The sequence below is a fragment of the Dasypus novemcinctus genome, chromosome 11 (assembly GCF_030445035.2).
Source record: "Dasypus novemcinctus isolate mDasNov1 chromosome 11, mDasNov1.1.hap2, whole genome shotgun sequence".
NCBI lineage: Eukaryota > Metazoa > Chordata > Mammalia > Cingulata > Dasypodidae > Dasypus > Dasypus novemcinctus.
The window spans coordinates 85,263,164-85,287,926 of record NC_080683.1 but is presented as its reverse complement, the minus strand read 5'-3'; the positions used below and the strand labels follow the sequence as shown (position 1 = coordinate 85,287,926).

Below are 24,763 nucleotides of genomic sequence, written 5' to 3'. Positions count from 1 at the left end.
TTGCCTTTCATCACTGCCATAGGTGTTGCCCTGTATGTACAGTGGCAAGGCAATTTTGCAAATCAAAACTACAATAAGATACTGTGCAGTTTTTTTTTGTTTTTTTTTTTTTGCAATTCTTTTTTTTTTTTTTTATTGACTTTGTAATAATATTACATCAAAAATATATATGTGAGGTCCCATTCAACCCCACTCCCCACCCCCCCTCTCCCCCCCAAAACACTCGTTCCCATCATCATGACACATCCATTGGATTTGGTAAGTACATCTTTGGGCACCTCTGCACCTCATAGTCAATGGTCCACATCATGGCCCATACTCTCCTCCATTCCATCCAGTGGGCCCTGTGAGGATTTACAATGTCCGGTGATTGCCTCTGAAGCACCATCCAGGGCAGCTCCATGTCCCAAAGACACCTCCACCTCTCATCTCTTCCTGCCTTTCCCCATACCCATCGTCCACCATGTCCACTTTTCTCAATCCAATACCACCTCTTCTATGTGGACATTGGATTGGTTGTGTCCATTGCACATCTATGTCAAGAGGAGGCTCAAATTCCACATGGATGCTGGATGCAATCCTCCCATTTTCAGTTGTAATCACTCTAGGCTCCATGGTGTGGTGATTGTCCTTCTTCAACTCCATCTTAGCTGAGTGTGGTAAGTCCAATAAATCAGATTGTAGGTGCTGGAGTCTGTTGAGGCTCAGGACCTGGCTATCACATTGTCAGTCCAGAGATTCAAATCCCCTAAATATATCTTAAATCCCAACGTTAACTGCACCTCCAGCACATTAGCATGAAAGTCTTATGAAGGGAGATCCCATCTGAGTCCAGATTCATCACACATAAACACCATTTCCAATGAGGGGCCATCTGCCCTGGTAGTTAACCCCATCGGCCATGGCCATAACTCTCATGGGTCTCTTTAGCCTTCAAAGGAACCAATATCTGGGGGTTGTTTTTGATGACTCCTTTCCTCCAGGATCAGCCTTTCTCTTGGGGAACCTCTCACTAATTTTTGTTGTCACCACTGGGCTGGCCTCCAGGAGGCACTGTGTCCCTTTCATTGTTCCAGTCCATGTACAATGTCAATTTCTCCTTAAGTCACAGCTGAAGCTCAACTGGGAAATTTTAAAAAGACCACACAGAACACTAGGGAAAAAACAGAAAGTTGACAATAATAGGCAACTAGATCATCTGAAAAAAAATGTAACTCCTTCAGGCAAAGCTGAAGGCTGCCCAGGATGCTTTCTCTTCCCTTTCATCTCTGAGCACCCCCAGGTTTATCTGGACTTCTGGAAGCCCAAACATGGTTAGCAAGGCCCAGAGAGAAACAGAAGCTTCCTCTCCTATCTGAGACAGGCCCTCCTGGCAAGCTCTAGTTTCTGGTACAAGAGCCTGTTCTTCCTCAGTTGGATGACCCTGGAGGCCCTTCAAAGGGGGGCTGCATCAGCCCATACAGCACAGCCTTGCTCATGGCCTCAGAGGGAAAGAAGATCAAAATGCAAACCTGCACGATCCCATCTGTGTAAGAAATGCTCACATACTTGCTGAAAAGGTGAGCTGAGTACTGAGCGGCAAGTAGAAGTTAGCCAGATAGAGAAGCTGAAATCAAAGTTAGTAAAATCAGTCTTAGGAAGAGTGTAGAACCCTTAGGAAGAGTGAAGGAGTAAGAGATGTCCACAGGCCATTTGTTGTGGTTGGGGCTTGGTGCTCAGGGCAGATGGGACACTGGAGGCTGGAGATGAGTAGCAATGCCCCGGGTTCCAAGGGCCGAGGGTACCCTGCTGCTAAGCTCGGGCCTCACCCACAAGATGGGGAGCAACGTGTCTGGGTTCTCAATTAAGAACAATCTCCTTGGCAAAGGTGATGAATGAACTGGTGAAGGGTGAAAATGAAGGGAGAGAGGCCAGTTGAGAAGCTACGACAAGGCCATGATAAAACGCTGATCCAAGGTACTGACAGCGTAGATGGAGGGCATGAATGGACAAATTGCAGAGACCTCTAGAAGTTAGAATCAGCAGGACTTGAAGATCACTTAAATGTTGGGGGTGAGGGCATGGGAGGAGCAGTGGCACCCAACAGCTTTCTGTGATGACAGAAAAGCCCTAGAATCTCCTTCCCAATATGATAGCCACTGGCTACATTGGCTATTTTGCATTTGAAATGTGGTTACTGTGACCAAGAAAGGGAGTTTTACATTTGATCTAATTTTAATAAATGCAAATGTAAATAGCCATATGTTTATGTGCCTCGTGGCTACCATATTGGGCAGGGAAGCTAGAATAAATTCTAGGATTTGGAAACTACTGGAAGATTGATGCCACTCACCAAGGTATAGAAGACAAGTAGGAGGATTTCAAGAGATCATAGTTCCAGTTGGGCAAGTGGTGTTTAAGATGAAGATACCTGTAGGGCATTCAGGTGGCAATGTCCCAGGAGATGTGGATTTGGAAGTGGTCAGCATGTCAGTGAGCTTCAGTCAGACCAGAATTTCATCCCTCTTGGAGCAGCTGTACCTTTTACAGCTCAGCTTGCTCCCTCTCCTCAGTCTGCCAAAATCCTGGTCAACGCTAAGGTCAGAAGCCTCCCTGGTTACCAAAGCAAATGTCTCCTTTGGCTTCTCTGGCATATGAACAACTTGAAACAGGGACAGGGTCTCACTCCTCTTGTACTGTAGCAGTTTGATATGGTTATGAATTCCAAAAATAGATATTGGATTATGTTTGTAATCTGGTCTGTACCTGGGTGTGATTAAGTTATGATTATGGCTTTGATTGGGCCACATCAGTAGGGCGTTGAGTCCTCACCCACCAGATAAAAGACATGGCAAAGGACAGAGTTGAGGGTTTTTGATATTGGAGTTTGATGCAGAAGCCTGAAGCTGGAGCCCTGGGATGTAAGCTCACTGAGGAAACAGAAGCAAGCCCCAGAAATAGAGGAACTCTAAGCCCAGGAAGAAGCAAGCCCTAGGAAGAGAGGAATCCTGAATCCAGAGAGAAGCAAGACCCTGAAAGAGAGGAACCCAGGAAGCCTGAACCCTTGCAGGCATTGGCAGCCATCTTGCTCCAATATGTGGAAATAGACTTTGGTGAGGGAAGTAACTTATGCGTTATGGCCTGGTAACTGTAAGCTCCTACCCCAAATAAACACCATTTAAAAAACCAACCAGTTTCTGGTATTTTGCATCAATACCCCTTTGGCTAACTAATACATGTACCCAGACACTTGTCACAGTAGAGAAGTGCACATAGTAGGTGCTCATTCGGTATTTGTGGAAAGAATCTGGAGGATAGGCTTCACACCCGTTTTGGGCAGAGGTGAATCTGTCCATTTACCCCCTGCTCTTCATCCTCAGAACAGACCTTGTGGACTGCCCTGTGTCATGGTTTCTGATGGGATGGCAAAAATAGAACCCAGGAGAGGACAGAGCTGGCTAGAGCAGCATCAGTGTAAGCACTGGCCATACTCCTGTAAAGTCTCAGAGAAGGGATATTGCACATCCCCTTAGCCACTGCCCAACCCAAGTATTGGCAGAGAGGGCAGCAGCCCTATTTGGACCTTCTCTCTGACCCATTCTGCCTTCTTCTAATTGAAGAACCACCAGAAGTCTGGCTGCACTCAAGGAGGTTGAGCTTATTGCCAACAAATGTCTGCAGAAATCCAAACTAGCCTAACTTTGAACTGTTTGGTTTTTTTTTAAGATTTTATTTATTTATTTATTTCTCCCCACCCACTCGTTGTTTGTGCTTGCTGTGTCTGTTCATCTTCCTTATTTCCTTTGGAGGAACCAGGAACCCAACCTGGTACCTCTGATGTGGCATGGAGGCACTCAGTCACTTGAACCATCTCTGCTCCCTGCTTTGTTGTGTCTCTCATTATGTTTTCCTTGTGTCTTGTTGCATCATCTTGTTGATGTCAGCTCGCCATGCTTGCTGTCTTCTTTAGGAAGCACCAGTAACCAAATGAGGGACCTCCCATGTGGTAGGCAGGAGCCCAATCACTTGAGCCACATCCACTTCCCTGAACTGTCTTTTGTTCGAGCTTTCAGCAGATGCTGAAGGTACCTAGTATGGGCCAAGCATTGTGCTAGTCACTGAACAAAAGCAGATGTCATCCCTGCCCTCGTGGGAGAATCGGAAGTCAATCAAAGCAGCATACAAATGTGAAGTTTCAACCATAACAACTGCTATAAGGGAGAGGGGGAAATGGACATAAGCAGGGAGGTCTGATAAACTTCCCCAAGGAAGTGATGACTGAGCTGGGATCTGAAGGAAGACCTGGAAGTGAGCCAGCAAAGAAGTGGAGTGTGGGTAGAAGCAAAAGAAGGGCAGGCAGCTGTGACAGGATGGGGCATGGGGCTCTTGAGGTCCCAGAAGCCAGTCTGGCTTCAAGATGGCCCTGGAGGGCCTGGGGAGCAGACCATGCCAGCCCTGGTGGCCGTGTTAGGGCCTTTGGTCTTTATCATAAGGCTAATGGGAAATCATTAAAGCAATGATAACAGATTGGAGGTGTGCCAGAGCACATGTGGGGAGACCAGCTAGGAGGCTGCGGCAGCAGGCCAGGCTGGAGAGGATGGCAGCTCAGCTTGTGGTGGCTATAGATACAGCAAAGTGGCCACATCTGGAGCTAGCAATTCAGGATATTTATGACTGATGTTGATTTAGCTTGTAGGAAATAGCCTTAATTATATGGCTGGGTGGGACTCAACAGAAGAATATAAGCTAAATGTTAGCATTAATGACTGATTAAATTTTCCATTTTTTCCCATGTAGGCAACTGATTGAAGGAACAGAGGTTCTTAAACAACTGGAATTAGTTCCAACAGAGAATGAAAGACCAATTAGGAATTGTTTCATTATTGACAGTGGAGATCTTTATGCCTGATTTTCATATCGATGTTTTTTTTACTCTAATTCATTACCATGTAGCTGAACAGCTGTTTCTAGATTTAATTAAACAATGCTTGGTAAAATTTAACTCGAAAGCTGTGGCAAACACCGTAGGTTGACTCACCCAACACGCAGTCTATCCTCATTTTCCTTTCCTCCCTCTACAGTGGAGACTGTAAAAGCAAAATACTCAGTTTTCCCAGCCCTTTTCGACGCCAGGAGTGGCCATGGCTACCATTCTGGCCAGTGAGGCAGGGTAGACTGCTGGTGGCCCTGCCGCTTTCCCCTTCATCACGCCTTCAGTGCAGAGAGGCTGGAGTGGCAGCTGTCACCTCCTGGCCATGAGGAACATGCCAGGAGAACTGCAGAGATGGCAGCCCTGACTGCTTGAGCTGTGGAGCCAAAACCAGCAACCATCTACTTCCAGACTTCTTAGTTTGTGAGAAAAATAGGCCCCTATTTTTTTATGTTTCCATAGGTCGAGTATTTTGTTACTTGTACCACAAAACATCCTTAACGTCTCAGAAGGGTACCTATAGCTCTTTGAATCCTAAAATGTTCAACATAAGAGAATTATCTTGTCATTTGTAACTACAATGCTACTGTGAGGAATTTGGTAAGTAAGCAAATAAGATGAAGTGGAAAATTGTACTTCATTAGTATTTCATTGTTTATACACAGCATTGGGGAAAGGATATACATTTTGGATGTTTTAATATGAATGAATGTACTGCTCGTCTCTCTGAGCCATACAACCAATGAAAATCAAGGGCTTGGTGGTTGCCTCCTGTGATGTTACTGGAAATTCAGCTTTATTAGCTGCTGCTTAATCTGAGGTTCCCAAAGCCATGTTACCTGGGGAGGCTTTTAAGCACAGATTGCGAGACCCAGCCCCTTACCTCCTGAATCCAAGTCTCTGGGCGTGGGTCCAGGGATTCTGTGTGTTCATTTAGTTCTCTCCCTAGTGGTTCTTATTTAGCCAGTTGGGCCCTGGTCATTTGGAAATCACTGCAAGACAGAAGGAACTGGTTCTGGCCCCCTTTTTGTAGTCACGAAGTGCTTGACTTTTTTATTGGTCAGTTGGCTGCTACCACCACACCACACCATCTTTGGGCTTCTGCTCTGCCCAGAACCATTGCTTTGCCTGCCCTAAGCACAAAGAGGTTGGTCTTCCAAGAATGACCCCTTTTTAGCCAGCCTTATGGAGACTGGCCTCTAAATGATGTGGGGCTTGTCATTGAAATAATGACTGATTCGTAGAAAGTTGCAAAAATAATCCAGAGCAAACCCATGTGCTCTTCACCCAGTTTCCCCAATGGTTACATCTCACATAACTATAGTACAATATTAAATCCAAGAAACTGACATTTTTTCACTTGTAGATCAGTGTAACCAACACCACCATCACAATACGGCACCATTCCAGCCCCATAGAGCCTCCCTCATACTACCCCTATATGGCCTCTCCAACCTCCAACCTCCACCACTCCTAACTCCTGACAATTGGCATATACGTTTTTTCCCTTTTAAAATTTTTTAACAAATCAATTTTATGGATACATATTAATAAAGCATATGATTCAACCAAAGTGTACAATCACTGGTATTTTGTATAATCACATAGGCATTCATCACTTCAATCATTATTAGAGCGTTTTCATTATTTCAAAAATAATAAACAAAAAACAAACAAGAAAATCTTTCAATCTCTGTTTCTCCTGCTGTACATAGTCACAATTTCTGGCTATTTTTGCACAATATTTGTTAAGCTGTTTTGTTGAGATATACTCATATACCATACAGTCTATCCAAAGTGTATAATCAATGGCTTTAGTATAATCACAATATTGTACATTCATCACCACAAAACATTTTAGAACAATTTCATTACTCCAAAAAGAAAAGCTTCACACCCCTTAGCATTCCTACCCCAGCCCTACATAACCACTAATCTAATTTCATCTTTATAAATTTATTTATATTTACGTTTTATGTAAATGGAATAATACAATATGTAGTACTTTGTGTCTGGTTTCTTTCACTTAGCATAAAGGTTTTTTTGGTTTTATATTAACATTTTGTAGTATTAACATACATTTGTTCAGCTTCAATGAAAAATGGTCAGATATGCAATTTTACTCATATTCATATTTCACATGTGGTTCTACTGTGCTATACAGTTCCACGTTACATTTTTAAATCTTTCCTTTTAGTAATATACATATCCTTAGACTTTCTCTTTAAACCACATAATAGTACTGCTAGTTACAAACATTACATTGGGCTTTTACCTTTTCTGTTCATTTCCAAAGAAAGATTAACATCCTTTTTTACCAATTCTGCCCAGGTTAACCCTCAGCTTTCCATTCTCTAAACTCTATTTTCTGGTGACCCATATTCAAGTTATTACCTCCATGAGATTACACAATATAATTAATTCATAATAGCACAATCATACAATAGTTGTCCTTCTTTGTATGGCTTGCTTCACTCAGTGTCCTCCAGATTCATTCATGTTGTCATGATTCAAGACTTCATTTCTTCTTACAGTGGCATAATATTCCATTGCATGAATACACCATAGTTTGTTTATCCATTCATCAATTGTTTCCAACTTTTGGCAATCATGATAAATGCTGCTATGAACATTGGTGTGCAGATGTGTCACTGCTCTTAGTTCTTCTGGTATATACCCAGCAGTGGTATTGCCAGGTCACATGACAAATCTATATTCATCTTCCTTAGGAACTGCCAAACAGTCCTCCACAGTGGCTGTACCATTCTCCATTCCCACCAACAGTGAAGAAGTGTTCCTATGTCTCCACATCCTCTCCAACACTTGTAGTTCTCTGTCTTTTTAATAGTGGCCATTCTGACAGGTATGAAATGTATCTCATTGTAGTTTTGATTTGCATTTCCCTCATCGCTACCCTTTTATGGTCACACTAACCTCTATCCTCCACCACCCCTAACTCCTGACAACTGGCATATGCTTTTTTTTTTTTTTGTTACCCGGGTGGGGATTGAATTCAGGACCTCCCATGTGGGAAGCAGGTGCTCAATCACTTGAGCCACATCCGCTCCCCGGCATATGCTTTTATACTAAGTTCCAAGGTAGATGAGGAGAAAACCTACTGCCCTGGGTCACATTCTCAACCCACCCAGAGGCAACATAACGTAAGTGCATTCTGCATGATCCAAAAAGTAAAAGCAACCCAAGTCTCCATCCACCAATGAAGGGATAAATAAAACATGGTGTATGTATATACAATGGAACACTATTTGGTATTAAAAAGGATTGACATTTTGAAATATGCTACAACATGGTGGAGTCTTGAAAACACTATGCTAAGTGGAAGAAACCACAAACAAATATTGTAAGATTCTACTTAGGTGAAATACTGAGAATAAGCAAATTTATACAGACAGAAAGTACATTAGAGGTTACCAGGGACAGGCAGGGGGTCAGGTTGAAGGGAAGCAGTGGAATTATTGCTTAATGGGTACAAAATTTCTGTTTGAGGTATTGAAAAAGTTTTGGTGATGGATGGTGGTGATGGCACAATATAGTGAATGTAATTGATCACTGAATTGTACACATATAAGTGGTTAAATGGGAATTTTTGTGTTGTGTATATGTATATTGCCACAATAAATTGAAAAAAAAAAAGAATGTGTGTTCTAGAGTTACTGACATAAAACCCTCAAGGAGTTGCCCAGGATCTTGTACTTTTTAAAGCTCACCAGCAACCCCGATGAACAGCAGGTTTGGGGGACCATTCCTCCTCCTATATTCTTAGGGATCTGAGCAGCCTGAGAACTTCAGGCTATTTGTACGAAGCCTTAGATCCTCACGCTAGGCCATTAGCCAGGTTCTTCCTGTCACAATGGTGACATCTCAAGAAAGGCGAGCTGGACTTGCTACCAGGACTCTCATCAACCAGTGACGCATGGGATGTATGAAAGTGATGCTTTGCAGGTATCCTGGTTAAAACAAAATTACAAGTGTTGGACATGTAATAATAAGCAGCAGAATAATTCTTACTGGTGACAGGACTGTATATTATGGCATTAAGCATTTTAACTGATACAGTGAAAGCATTGGGATATTTGCCTGGGTGTAATTGAGTCCCTTTTATTTGTCAGTCTACTAACACTGTAAAGGTAGAACTCGGCCAGTCTTCTGAAAGATGACAAGTTCATGGTCCCTTTGTTCTCACTTCCACTTTCTGACTGTGTAGAAACTTTAACCACAAATCTGTATAGGCAAGGGTTCTTATCACCATTTAGAGGTACACACAATGGTGTTTCTGCAATGGTATGATCTGTATGTTGAACTTTGTAATTTGGAGAAACTGATTGTTACAAAGGATTCAAAAGCTTGCCCCAATTAATTCCAAATATAGGATGAATTTTACTCTAAATGAAGGACTTTGATTTAATTAAATAGGAGAAACTTTAGATTTTTCTCAATCTACAAATATGAGAGGCATTCTGATGACTTATACATATACAAAATAGTAGTTATATGACTGTACTTTGCCCTAATTCTTGATATAGTAACATACATATGCTGGTTCTTATACTAGCCTATGTTCATGAGGGAGGGTGTTATCTAACCATTTTTTATTTTATTTTCCACTAGCACTTTTATTTTATTTATTTTTTTACACTTTATTTTTGTCTTTTTTTAAAAAGATACATAGATCACAAAAAATGTTACATTAAATATTACATTAAAAAAGAACAGATAGAAATAAATAAGTTCTCTTCTGTCTCTAAAACTTTAAATTTTCTCAGAATAAATTTACAAAATGAGTAATAATACAACTATTTACTTTGGGGCTTCAATTTCTTCATTAGTAAAAATGGGATACATCTATCTTTTTGAGTATTTTGGATTAATTCAGATAATATATGATGACATTTCTAATGATGCTTGGCACTTAGCAGATATTCAATAAAAATGTGTTTCCTTCTGAAATGTCAACTCACAAAAACCAGCCAAGCAATTCCTGATGACAGAAAAATTAACATCATCATCATTTCAAGAAACATCAAGAATGTACTATACTCAGTATTAGCTATTAATTTTCAATTGAATGCACTAGTCCAAAGGTATATCTTCAAAATTAAAATTAGTGTCTACCACAGGTAATGCTATTCTCTCCCTCATGGAAACTCATTTTTAAACTGCAGGACTGGTCATACTATCCCCTGTCCTTCTCAAGGTAGAATCACAACTTAAACTGGCAAATCATATCAAGTAAATGTTATTCATTGCATAAAATACAAACTCAGTGTTAATGTATACAACATAAATCTCAGAGTTTGGGATTTGATAAGGGCTTTGTAAATGTTAATTTGTGATAGGCCATAGGTTATTTTACTTCAATATGCAAAAGAAAAACCTGGAGGGACTGTGAAACCACAGATTGCTGGGCTCTACCCCAGAGTTTCTGATATAGTAGGTCTAGGATAGGGCCTGAGATTATGCATTTTTAACAAGTTTCCAGATGCTGCTGCTACTGCTGGTCTGGGGACCATACTTTATTATTTTTTTTGGAAGTACCAGGGATTGAACCTGGGGCCTGGTACATGGGAAGCAAGTGCTCAAACACTGAGCTATACCTGTGCCCTGGGAACCACACTTTAAGAACTACTAGGATATATTATTCATAGATATATGAATAAAAGAATTGTGACATGCAGGTATGTGGAAGGAAAGGAAAAAGTGTAGTAAAACAAAGTATGACCAACAGAAACACAGGAATGAAGAAAAATGATGAAATGAGATACTTTGATTTCATCAAGGCAGTGGGGGAGAAATGCAAACACTTACCAATCAGAAGGGATGGTGACCAGTGTCCTGGTGCAGGGCCTTCCTGGAGTTGCTGGCTGGGTTGGTGTGAGCTCTCTGGCTGCTGGACAGTGGCAGTGTGGCAATTTGGGGTCCTCAGAGGACATACAGGGACAGATGGGATGCTTAAGGAAGTGCTCTTTACCAATCAGTACAGAAGCAGTGGAATATTTTAATAACCAGTGTGGTCATCTGGATGTGTCAGCATTCCAAGGCCAGGAAGGGAGGAGCACAACGGATGCCTGGGCAGTACCTAATGCAGGAGAATGGAAAGCTGCTTGGGATATAAGTAATTTAGCTTGAGTTTGAGGATTATTGTATTAGTTCTCACCAGGGTTCTCACCACCCCATTCCCAGTACCAAGCTGTATTAGGGTACTTTGGAGAAACAGAACCAACAGGATGTCTGTAAATAGTATGAGAGTATATAAAATTCTCTCGTGTGACTGTGGGGATGCACAAGTCTAAATTCTGCAGGGCAGGTTGCAAACCAGGGGCTCTGATGAAGGTCCTGATGAGTTCCCAGGAGACGCTGTCTGTCTGAAGTAGAGATGGTAATTCTCTCTCGCAATGCTGAAATCACTTCCCCTTTTAAGGCCTTCAACTGATTAGATGATATGTCACTCATTGCTGACAGCTGTTTCCTTAGTTGATTGTAGATGTAATTAGCTATCTATACAATCAACTCATTGATGATTAAAGTCCACAGAATGCCCTAGTATTGCAATTTGTCCAGGATCATGCTGTTGTGGTTGGTGTTGCAGTGAACATGTTCTGACCAGGGTTTGAACCGCGTGGGCTGTTGAAGAGTGCCACCTGCTGGCAGACATGCGAGGAAATTAAAAGTAAATAAGAGAGGCATTTCTGGCCTTTATAGTCTTCTTCCCAAGGCCCTTGGAAGCAAGTCTGAAACCCATTACTGGGTCCATGGTCCAGATTTGAGCAACTAAACAAGGATAATCTTAAAGAGCTAGAACAGGTAAGTGGATGTGGCTCAAAAAATTTGGCTCCTGTCTACCATATAGGAGGTCCAGGGTTCAAAACCCAGGGCCTCCCGGTGAAGGTAAGCTGATCTGTGTGGCGAACTGAGCCATGCAAAGTGCTGGCCTGCATGGAGTGCTTCCCCATGCAGGAGTGCTGGCCCACACGGAAATCTGATGCAGCAAGATGACAACAAAAAGAGACACAGAGGAGAGTCAATAAGAGATGTGGCAGACAAGGAGCTGATGTGGCACAAGAGAAGGAATGCCTCTCTCCCACTCCAGAAAGTCCCAGGATCGGTTCCTACAGCCACCCAATGAGAATACAAACAGACACAGAACACACAGTGAATGGACACAGAAAGCAGACATGGAGGGAGGGGGGAGAAATAAGTAAATCTTAAAAAAAAAAAAAAAAAAGAGCTAGAACAGGTTGAACCAAGAATCAAAGAACAGCAGTAACACAGATATTTCTGCCACTAAATCCCTATACGAGAGAGAAATTGAACATCAGAGTAAACTCACCATTATAATCAGATGCCCAGACATCAGCAAAAAATTACAAGCCATAATAAAAGAAAGGAAGATATGGCCTAAGCAAAGGAATATATCAAAGCCACAGAGGAGATACAGGATTTGAGACAAATAATCAACAAGATTCATATAAATCTCCTAAATCAAATCAACAAGTTGAAAGACAACATGACTGAAGAGATAAAGGATATCAAGAGGACACAGGGCAAGAACAAAGAAGAATTTGAAAGCATGAATAGAAAAATAGCAGAGGTTATGGGAATGAAAGATACAACAGATGAGATAAAAAAAACACATTAGAGTCAAATAACAGCAGACTTGAATTGATAGAAGAAAGAATAAGTGATGCAGAAATTGAAGAGAGAGAACAGAGAAAAAAAGAAAGGAAAAAACTGAGCGGGGCTCAGAGAGTTAGTAATAACACAAAGAACATGTGAGTCATGGGAGGTCCAGAAGGAGAAGAGAAGGGAAAAAGGGCAGAACAAGGACTTGAGGAAATAATGGCTGAATATTTCCCAATTCTCTGAAAGAAATGAATTTATATGTCCAAGAAGCACAGCATACCCCAATCAGAATAAATTCAAATAGACCTACTCCAAGACATATACTACTCAGAATGTCAAATGCCAGCGAGAAAGAGAAAGTCTAAGAGCAGCAAGGGAGACATAAACCATCACATAGAAGGACACCCAGTAAGACTTAATGAAGATTTCTCATCGTAAACCATGGAGGTGAAAAGACAGTGGAATGATATAATTAGGATAATGAAAGAGAAAAATTGCCAGCCAAGAATTCTTTTTTCAGAATAACTGTTCTTCAAATACGAAGGTGAGTTTAAAATAGTCACAAACAAACAGAAACTAAGAGAATTCATAAAAGAGAATCTGGTTTTGCAGGAAGCATTAAAGGGAGCCTTACAATCTGAAAGAAAAAGACATGAGAGAAAGGCTTGGAAGAGAGTGTAAAAGAGAAGACTGTCATAAAAGATAACTAAAAGAGTAAAAAGAGAGATGAAAACCAAAAATAAAATGGTGGAAGTAAATAATGCATTTACAGTAATATCATTGAATGTGAATGGATTAAACTCCCCAATCGAAAAATATAGACTGACAGAATTTAAAAAAACAAACATAAGCCATCCATATGCTGTCTTCAAGAGACTCACCTTAGATCCAGGGATACAAATCAGCTGAAAGTGAAAGGTTGGAAAAAGATATTCTAAGCAAACAGTAATCAAAAAAGAGCAGGAGTAGCTATACTAGTATCAGACCAAACAGACTTTAGATGTGTTATAAGAGATGCAGAGGCCATTATATATTAATAAAAAGGACACTTCACCAAGAAGTAACAGTCATAAATATCTATGTACTTAACCAGGGTGCCTCAAAATACATGAGGCAAACTCTGGCAAATGTGAGGAAGAAATAGATCCCTACAATAATAGCTGGAGACTTCAACATGCCACTCATCATTAGATAGAAAAACTAGTCAGAAGATCAACAAGGAAACAGAGAACCTGAACAATATGATAAACAAGCTAGAACTAACATATACAGAACATTGCATCCCAAATCAGTGGGTTATACATTCTTCTCAAGTGCTCATAGATCTTTCTCCAGGATAGAATACATTTTGGGTCACAAAACAAGTCTCAATATAAAAGTTATATACTTTTGCACCTCAAAGTATTTGTCAAAAGGGTGAAAAGGCAGCCGACCGAATGGGAGAAAATGTTTGGAATTCACATATTTGATAAAGGCTTAATATCCATGACATATAAAGAGATGCTACAACTCAACAATAAAAAGAGAAATGACCCAATTAAAAAATGGGCAAAAGACTTGAACAGACATTTGTCCAAACAAGAAATATATATGGTGAAAAAAACACATGCAAGAATGTTCAATAACACTAGTGATTAGGAAAATGCAAATCAAAGCTGAGATATCATTTCACACTTATTAGAAAAGCCACTATTAAAAAGATGGAAAACTACAAGTGTTGGAGAGGATGTGGAGAGATAGGAACTCTTATTCAGTACTGGTGGGAAGGTAGAATGGTATAACCACTGTGCAGGACTGTTTGTCAATTACTAAGGAAGTTGAATATAGATTTGCCACATGACCCTGCAATACCACTACTAGGTATATACCCAGAAGAACTGAGAGCAGAGACAGAAACAGACATCTGCACACCAATGTTCATAGCAGAGTTACTCACAATTGCCGCAAGTTGGAAACAACCCAGGTGAACATCAACCAATGAATGGATAAACAAATCGTGTTGCATGCGTACAATGGAATATTATGCAGCTATAAGAAGAAATGAAGTTGTGAAGCACATGGCAACATGGATGAACCTGGAGTTCATTAATTGAGTGAAGCAAACCAGACACAAAAGGAAAAATCCTCTTTGATTGCACTATTATAAGCTAAATATATGGTATAATCTCATGGAGTTAATAGCTAGAATATAGGTCACAGAAAATAGAACGAGGTTAGAAAATGGAAAGTTTAGGGTTAATTTGTGCAGAACTGGTAAAAGTCTTGTTTGGAAGTCTTTGGAAATGAAATGGTGAAGGCACATCATGGTGTTTGTAACTGGCAGTGCTAATATATATGGGTATGACTGTGGTTGAAAGGGAAAGTCTAAGGTCATGTATATTACTAGACAGAAAGCTAAAAAATGTCACATGGGACTGTACAGCATGGCAAAACTTCATGTGAAATATGAGTATAGGTAATATTGGACATAAAAGACTGTTTTTCTTTGAAATGGAACAAATATATGTTAATGTTACAAGATGTTACTGTCAGGCAAAAATACAACCAAAGCAAAACTTGGACAGTAGTGTATAGTAGCTGTATTAGTCAGGGTTCTCTAGGGAAACAGAATTAACAAGAGATATCTGTCAATAGTATGCGATTTTATAAGAGCCTCTCATATGACCGTGGGGATGCACAAGTCCAGGTTCTGCAAGCAGGCTGCAACCAGGGGCTCCGATGAAAGTCCAATAAAGGTTCTTTTTTTTTTAAGATTTATTTTTTATTTATTTCTCTCCTCTCCCCATCCCCCCCCCCCCCCCCCCCCCCCAGTTATCTGCTCTCTGTGTCCATTTGCTGTGTGTTCTTCTGTGTCTGCTTGCATTCTTGTCAGCAGCACTGGGAATCTGTGTCTCTTTTTGTTGCGTCATTTTGCTGATTCAGCTCTCTGTGTGTATGACACCATTCCTGGGCAGGCTGTACTTTTCTGTGTGGGGCTCTCCCTTCGGGGTGTACTCCTTGTGCATGGGGCTCCCCTATGTGGGGGACACCCTTGTGTGGCACAGCACTCCTTACACACATCAGCACTGTGCGTAGGCCAGCTCACCACACAGGTCAGGAGGCTCTGGGTTTGAACCCTGGACCTCCCATGTGGTAAGCAGACGCTCTATCAGTTGAGCCAAATCCACTTCTCCAATTAAGGTTCTTGATGAGTTCTGGGAGACATTGGCTGTTCAAAGACAGGCAGGGAAATTCTCACTCAATGCTGAAATTACTTCCCTTTTTAAGGCATTCAACTGACTGGATAAAGCATCACACTTTGCTGATGGCAACCTCCCTGATTGATGTAACTGTAATCAGCCATCTATGATTTACCACTGCAGTAAAGTCAATGGTGACTAAAATTCATAAATGTCCTTGTATTACAGTTAGCCTAGTGCTTGCTTGACCAAACAACTGGGCATAATTACCTGGCCGAGTTGACACAGTAGCCTAACCATCACAGTAGTGTATCAATAACCTTCCATTAATAGTAAAAAATGAAAATATACTAAGTGGGAGAAACTAGACAAAAGTACTACACATTGACGCTATGTGTACAAAATAAAAGTACAAATAAATTAGAAAGATGGAAGCAGAATAGCAACTATGTACAGCAGGGGAAGCAGAGAGAGATTGAGAGGTGATTGTTATGGGGTAGAGCTTTTACTGTTGGTCTGTTTTTTGTTTATTATTATTGAAACAATGAAAATTCTTTAATAGTGATTGATGTGATGAATGCCCAATTCTGTGATTATACCAAATACCATTGATTGTACACTTTGGATGAATTTTATGCTTTATTAATATATAATCTTTGTTTTAATTAAAAAAGGGTGAAGATCCAAAAACAAAAAAAAAAATCATGTGCATGCCTCTAAAACCAACTCAGCAAGGGTTCTGGGTTGTTTATACCTTAACGTTGACATGCATTTGTAAACAAAAAAATAGGTCTGGCTTAATGTAATTTATAGATGATTCAGTATTAAGAACTGATGCAATTTCAGGGGGGTTAGAATAGTTCCAACAGGTTAAAGTATAAAAAAATTTTTTTCAAACTTTAATAGCGTATCTTCTGGGGATCATTAAAAAATATTGATTCTGACTCTGTAGTGGGGTCTGAGGTTTTCACATGTCTAATACATTTCCAGGTGATATGAATGATTCTGGTTCATGGACCACACTTTGAAAACAAGAGTAAATTAATTGCTTTCAACCCAGGCAGCAAAAGAATCACCAGGGGAGCTTTTAAAAATCCTGCCACCCAAAACTTAGCACAGACCAATTCAGTCAGTACCTGGGCAGCAGTGGTTTTCAAAACTCTCCAGCTTGTTTCCAAAGTGCAGCCTGAAAAAAAAAAAAGTGCAGCCTAAGTGGAGAACAACTGCTCTAAAGTGAAGTGCTCCCCACCTAACACCCTGGACAGTTACTACAGGAATATCTGCAGTCAAAGAAGGAAGTTTCCTGAGGAGGGTATCTCTAGTATTTCATCATCAGTCCTGATCACAGAGCAATAGATTCTGAACATACAGTTTTAGCTCATACTATTGATCTCTTTGTTATGATCCTTCTCTCATTTTGTTGAAACTGTTTTAAATATAAAAGAAGTTTAAGACCTATCTTTAAGCTGTATTACAGATACCAATCCTCACCTCTTTCTAAATCAATCTTCCCTGACCACAGCTGAAGAGGGGCTGTGTCCAGACAACTAGCTGTACCCGCTACCTTCCTGCCCTCCTAACCACAGCTTTTTGGACAGGATGAACAACTGACTGAAGTGAACTGATTACTCCTTTATTTTTATTTTTTTATTTTTTTATTTTTTACATTTTTTTAAATTGATTTTGTAATAATATTACATTAAAAATATATATGTGAGGTCCCATTCAACCCCACGCCCCCACCCCACCTCTCCCCCCCCCCCCCCCCAGCAACACTCGTTCCCATCATCATGACACATCCATTGGATTTGGTAAGTACATCTTTGGTCACCTCTGCACCTCATAGTCAATGGTCCACATCATGGCCCATACTCTCCTCCATTCCATCCAGTGGGCCCTGTGAGGATTTACAATGTCCGGTGATTGCCTCTGAAGCACCATCCAGGGCAGCTCCATGTCCCAAAGACGCCTCCACCTCTCATCTCTTCCTGCCTTTCCCCATACCCATCAGCCACCATGTCCACTTTTCCCAATCCAATGCCACCTCTTCTATGTGGACATTGGATTGGTTGTGTCCATTGCACCTCTATGTCAAGAGGGGTTACTCCTTTATTAACCCCTCCCTCCCCCCATTATTATTAAGTATCTCCAAGAGCAGGGCATTGTGATTAGAGGTGAGCACTGTCCACATTCTCAGTTCACAACCGAGTAAGACACAAAATTGCAATGTAATGTGGTGTATGCTTTTGACATGGGCAAGTCCAGAGTACCTGCGGACACAGAGCAGCAACACCTCCTCGGAGTCTTTGGTGGGGCGGGGGCGGGGAGGTTGGGAAGTTAAGGATAACTTTCCAGAGGGAGGGACATCTGAGGGGACTTCTGAAGGGGGAGGAGGAGTTGGCCAGCTTCCAGGAGGGGCTAAGCGTGTTCTAGACAGAAGAAATCACATGTGTGGTCTGGAGGACAAAACAAAATTAAGAGCAGTTAGGTGAATTGAAAGTTCAAAGAGCTCTAGTGTAGATGTAAAAAGGTAGTGGGATGTGATCAGAGGAGAGAGGAGGGTAGGAGGCAGATGGGAAGGCTTTGTAAGTCAATCAGGTTCTCTCTTCCCAGAACTGTCACTGGAATACTAGGCAATTAAGGTGGTTAACTGTGGGGACTAGAGATGGCAAGGTCATGAGGGCTTGGGGCCTAAAACAGTGCCCCAGCAAACCAGGTCCACATGCCAGGGATTCCTCCTTTGGAGGGCCAAGCTTCTTCCCCTCACCCACGTGCTTGGATGCCCACCTGCACAATATAAGATTTATTGCCCTAGTCTTACAGTGAATCCCCCTTTAACGTTAGCTAGTTCAGGAGGGTTTCTGTTTCTTGCTGTAAGTAGCAGAGCCAAACTTCTGGTTCCTAAGGGACCACTATATACTAGCTACACCTACAACTAGAAGGCAGGCTTTTGTCCGGAGTACTCATCGTTTTGGGAAAGGTGTTGGCCGAAGGTCAAAGCAATTTGTTTTTATTTCTTTTTTAATAATAGAGAAAACCTATGGTGCCACTTACACTAGTGGAAGCACTCAGTCATGTTGCTTTCGAGGAATGAAATGATTAGTTAGGAAGGTGGGTCTAACAACCAATCGGATCTGAGGCAGCATAACTTAATTGTGGCAAAGTCTCTTAGGGGAAATGATGAGCACTGGCTGACCTTGCAAACCCAAGTCTCTATGACAGTGGCTCTCAATTAGGAGCAGTCTTAACCCGCAGGGGACTTTAGCAATGTCTGGGGATATTTTTGATTGCCACAACTGAGGGGTGGGGTGCTTCTGGCATATAGTAGGTACAGGCCAGAGATGATGCTAAACATTCTGTCAAGCACAGCATAGCCCTGCCCCCTCCCCCACAAGAATTACCCCGCCCCAAATGTCAATAGTGCTGAGGACAAACAGAATCCTGATCCTTCAGGAACTAAAAATTAAGCCATTTCTCTGAAATGGTAAGAATGACTTTGGAGAAGTCCTCTGATCATATAGAGAGGCCAAGTAAAATAAAATAAGCAGCCACTTCTCAAGTCAAATCAAGAGAGTGAAATGTCCCCTTTTGAGGACTAAGGAAAATCTGAGAACTAGAATTGAACATCCAGATGACAAACTGTAAAAGAACGGCTTCCGCAGAAGGGAATGTCCAACCTTGGCTGTAAACACGAAAATCCACTGGGATATGGGGAGAAAACAGAACTTCTGTTTACGTTTTTAACCTTAAAAACAAAGTTAAAAATAAGAGTTGGCTCTCATGCCATCACTGGGTCTGGGCATCAGATGGTCAAAATGGTGTGAGAAATGTTCTGGGAGAAGAGCAGATGTTTCAATGTTTGAAAGTCCAATGAGACTTTGAAAGAAAAAAGGCTGCCGCCATAGGATGGATCAGTCGAAAATTGTCCATTTCTTGCTTACTTCAGTTTCTTATTTACATCTGAGTAAATGCCCAAATAGTATAAAGTCAATGGAACAAATATCCACAGTCATGAAGGACCCCACTGATTTGATGTTGGGAGGAACAAAATGTTTTAAACTTTAGGCAAGAAAGGTAAAATGCTTATGTAGTCATCTCTTTTGATATTTGTGACACGAATGTCATAGAGACCTCCCAAAAGCAATCATGCTCATGTTATTTTATTAGGGTATATGTGCACAATTAAAATTATATGATGGGTAGTGATATCATCAACATGATGACATAAGACATCCCCTGGAAAAATATCCCCTTAGAATCAACTAATAAAGGGACAAATCCCACTTGCTTAGAACTCTGGAAGATGATAGAGATTGGAGGACTCCACAAACGCTGAACAGAAGGAAAAGATGAATGATCCTAAGATCAGGAGATTTCCATCCTGGACCTGCCCGTCTGGACACCTCCCCCTCACTTGGTCCCACGCAATTTGGGAGATGAACGGGAGGGGGGGATGGTTGGCCAGTCCAGGTCCCTCCTGCCACAGAGGCAGACTACAGAGCTGCTCACAACAGCGAGGAGGAACCCCACATATGTCCAGGCACATGCCCCAAGTCCACAGACAACCGGGCAGAACAAAAGCAGCTGCGGGCCCCCAGGGGGAAATGAGAGAGAGAGAGACTGCAGCAGAACTTTGGGCAAGAGGTGTGCACACTCAACCCAGTGTCTGGGGGACCACCTAAACACAAAATGGACTTTTCTGGATGGACCCACCTTTCTGAATTGATCCTGTCTGGGTCCCTGGGGCAATATATCCTAATGAGGAAGAAACAGAGGCAGAAAAGGCTCACAGAAAAAGAAAAGGTGGCTTACAGTCAGAAACTCCATGACCCTGGCTTCAGTCGCCTCTCACTGTTAAGTTTGTGTGTGTATGTATAAAAAATGCTTTTACCATTTTTAAGTGTTAAATTCAGTGGACTTGATTACATTCACAATGTTGAGATACCATCACCATTCTGCAGTATCAAAATTTTTCATCACCCCAAATAGAAACTCTACACCTATTAAACAATGACTCTTCCATTTCTTCCTCCACCCAACTCCTGCTAACTTCCAATACACTTTTTGTTTCAATGAATTTTCTTATTCCAGATGTTTCATGCAAGTGGAATCATACAATATGTATAGTTGTGCATCTGGCTTATTTCTCTCAGCATAATGATTTTAAGGTTTATCTACTTTGTAGCCTCTGACTGTAGTTTTCAACACGGAGAGTGGAATCCACCTTTAGTGTTGTTGCTGCACATCTCTGCAGTATATGGTTAATTGGGCAGCAACAGCTCCAAGCAGATTGCATAGGATCAGAGTTGCAGCAAGAGTCCTCTTTTGAGAGGTGCCTATCTTCACTTCCCAGCAGTCAACTCTGTATTTCTTTAGCATAAGATCAGAATATGTGAAGGATGGAGGACTAAGTACATCTCTAAGACACTATCTGCTTCATCACCTCACCATCTCTTGCACACTTACCTGCAATGACAAGAATATTTATCTAACAATCATCTACTTTGGTTTATGGTATTTTCATGTTGTGCATCTGTGATCATTCCTGTCACACCTAGCTCTGTGTTTTCAGATGACCAGTGGGAACCAGGTTTCTCTACCTGTATGCGCACAATACTCTGCAGTTCATGTTGACAAAACCTCCCAACTTAGAAAGGGGGCCTCAAATACTGCAAATTTCTTCTAAAAGACTTGTGTGATACCTGGAGCTTTTTGAAGTTTAAATATATAAGATAATGAATGACATACAGGATTGTCTCAAAATTGCTCCTAGTGTGGTCAACTCAGAGTAAAAACCGTTTAGGTACAAAAGTCTCCCCTTGTCTACTGTTCAGTGACCCTCTTTATTATAGTACCCATAATCCATTTATAAGTTAGAAGCAAATAAGATTCTGGGCTTTTCCATGTGGGAGGTGTTCTCTGGGTTATAAACTATACTATGCTTGGTAGATTAATATTAATTATAAATTAAAAATTTTAAAAAGGCTTAATCAATGTACTAATTTCTGAGGGCAATTAGAAAATACAAATTCTTTGAGGGAAAATTGTAACCTAGAGAAATGTCCCTAATAGCAAAGAAGCATTGTGAATTACTGGTTGTATAATGATATTTTGCCTGGCAACATGCCTGAATTTCTTCATAAATCACCTTGAATATTTAATGCTTTGTGAGATATATCTTGAATTAATGCAAGTATATGGGGTCACCATGAGTTAATGTGATTGATGCCTTATTAATTGGATAGACTGTTCATTTTATATACCTTCTAATTGATGAAATATTTAGGGAATTTCAGGTTTTCAAAGGGCAAGCTCTGTTTTTGTGAGAAAAAATAATAAAAGAATACCGATTACCAAGATACTTTAGTGTTCTATATAAAAACATGGCTTGAAAATTTATTTTTAAAAATGTTTGCTTTTCTTTATGGAAATGGAATTCAGACTTTCTTAAATCACGGTCATATTAAATTGAAGGCACTGCTCTGTACATCCTGCCACCTGCTGGCAGAATCTATTCCCCTCAAAGACCTTGCAAAGGATTAAAAAATAGCATTAAAAAATGCAAAGAAAAAAAAAGAGGAAAGAAAAGAAAAGTGAGTGGGGAAGACCAAACTGCTGAGCAGAACTGAGAAGTGGAAGGAAAAGGGGGCACTAGGTGAGGGAGAAAACTTAAATAATAGGATCTGGGAAGAAGATTTCACACAAAAACAAACAGAAAAGAAAAGACCAGGATTCCTGAAGAACAGAGGAAAGGAAACTTTCTCTTGGAGGTGGAACAGTTGCACAAAAAGTACAATATTAAAAACTGTACTGCATATCCAGGACAAGAATCAGATGAAGATGGGCTGAAAGGGGAGAAGATGTGGCTCAGGGGTTGAACACTGGCTTCCCACATACGAGGTTTGCAGCTCAATCTCTAGCCCTGGTACATCAAAAAAAAAAAGAAGGGCTAAGAAAATGTGAACACTTAAACACGGGTTACTTTAAGGCTCAGAATGAATTGAACCAACAGTCAAAGAAGAGCTTTAACAAAGCCAGTCAACAGAACGGAGAAACTGACCTTTAGAGTTAACACATCAAAATTATCAGATGCCTGGACATCAGTGAAAAATTACAAGCTGTGGCAGTTTTATTTTATGAATTCCAAAAAGAGAAAGATTATATGTGTGAGCTAATTATGGTGGTTGTGAGACACTTTCAACTGGACTACTTCAGTGAGGCATGACTCACTACTTTCTTACTGGGCCTGATAAAAATGAAAATTTCCCAACTCTTATGAAAGACATAAATATACATGTCCAAGAAGCACAACATACTCCAAATAGAATAAACCCTGATATACCTAATCTGAGACATATACTAATCAGAATATCAAATGCCAAGGGCAAACAATGAAGAAGAAATTTCCTTTCATCTTAGGAGTTTATTAAAATTCACTGGAGGCGGCAGATTTGGCCCAGTGGTTAGGGCGTCTGTCTACCACATGGGAGGTCTGCAGTTCAAACCCCGGGCCTCCTTGACCCGGGTAGAGCTGGCCCATGTGCAGTGCTGATGCGCGCAAGGAGTGCCGTGCCGCGTAGGGGAGCCCCATGCACAAGGAGTGCGCCCCGTAAGGAGAGCCACCTAGCGTGAAATAAAGTGCAGCCTGCCCAAGAATGGTGCCGCCCACACGGAGAGCTGACACAACAAGATGATGCAACAAAAAGAAACACAGATTCCTGTGCCACTGACAACAGAAGCGGACAAAGAAGACGCAGCAAATAGACACAGAGAACAGACAACCGGGGTGGGCGGGGGACGGGGAGAGAAATAAATAAATAAATCTTTAAAAAAATAAAAAAGAAATAAAAAAATTCATTGGACATTCTGGAATGTATGGAATCAGACAGCAAGATCAAGAAAATTGGTTGAACAACAAAAATTAGAAATAGTCATCATGTTCAGCTTCCCATCTAAGCTGTTGGAGACCTTTGGAGGGGAAGGGAAGAAAGATAAGCTCATCCCACTGCAGCCTATCTGCAGTCCTAAAGAACACCCTACTGAGTAACAGGAACTCCTGGCTTGCCATGGGCTGCAGCTTGTTTCCTATCCGCTATGCAAAATCCCACTGTTTTTTTTCTTCTGTATCATCATTTATTGTCCAATATTAATATTTTACAAATTAAATACCAGAAAGGATAAAAAGCTCTAAAGATTTTCCTCCCTTGAGCAAACTTACTGGTGAATGAATAAACACCAATACTATCAATATCAGAAATAATTAAAATGTCTACTGGGAAGAGGACTTGGCCCAGTGGTTAGGGCGTCCGTCTACCACATGGGAGGTCCGCAGTTCAAACCCCGGGTCTCCTTGACCCATGTGGAGCTGGCCCATGCGCAGTGCTGATGCCCGCAGGGAGTGCCGTGCCACGCAGGGGTGGCCCCCATGAAGGGGAGCCCCACATGCAAGGAGTGCGCCCCATAAGGAGAGCCGCCCAGCGCAAAAGAAAGTGCAGCTTGCCCAGGAATGGCGCGGCACACACTGAGAGCTGATACAAGATGATGCAGCAAAAAGAGACACAGATTCCCATGCCGCTGACAACAACAGAAGTGGACAAAGAAGACGCAGCAAATAGACACAGAGAACAGACACCTGGGGCGGGGGCGGGGGGGAAGAGAAATAAATAAAAATAAATCTAAAAAAAAAAGTCTATGAAGCATATAAAGTTGCTTAGCAAACTCACACTTTATTAAAATAGCCTGCCTCCCTAAAACAAATTATAGTGACATTTAAAAGGCTGTAGTCCTACATGCTGCCCAGCTTGGGAGCTGAGAAACCATTCTTTCCAGGTTATGAGGTGTTATAAAAAGGTCCTCCAAAAATATTTACACTTTCAGATTCTAAGTCAAGGATATTTTGTGAAACCTCAATAAAAAATTCAAGGTACTTACTTATCTTTTTTTAAAATTAGGCAGTTTTATTGAGATATATTCACATACCATACAATCAATACAAAGTGTATGACTTTTAGTATATCACAATGTTGTGCATTCA

General features: G+C 41.1%; 1 protein-coding gene across 3 annotated transcripts in view; it reads left to right on the top strand.

The window, feature by feature from the left end:
- PPIL6 (peptidylprolyl isomerase like 6) overlaps positions 1-8,097 on the top strand; it is a 41,615-nt gene extending 33,518 nt beyond the window's left edge. For all 3 annotated transcript variants that reach the window (XM_004468399.3, XM_012529001.4, XM_012529003.4), the window contains one exon: positions 4,777-8,097. In XM_004468399.3, the coding sequence (XP_004468456.1) occupies positions 4,777-4,888 (112 nt within the window). In that variant the 3' untranslated portion in view covers positions 4,889-8,097. The remainder of the gene's footprint in view (positions 1-4,776) is intronic.
- Positions 8,098-24,763: the final 16,666 nt, after the last annotated feature.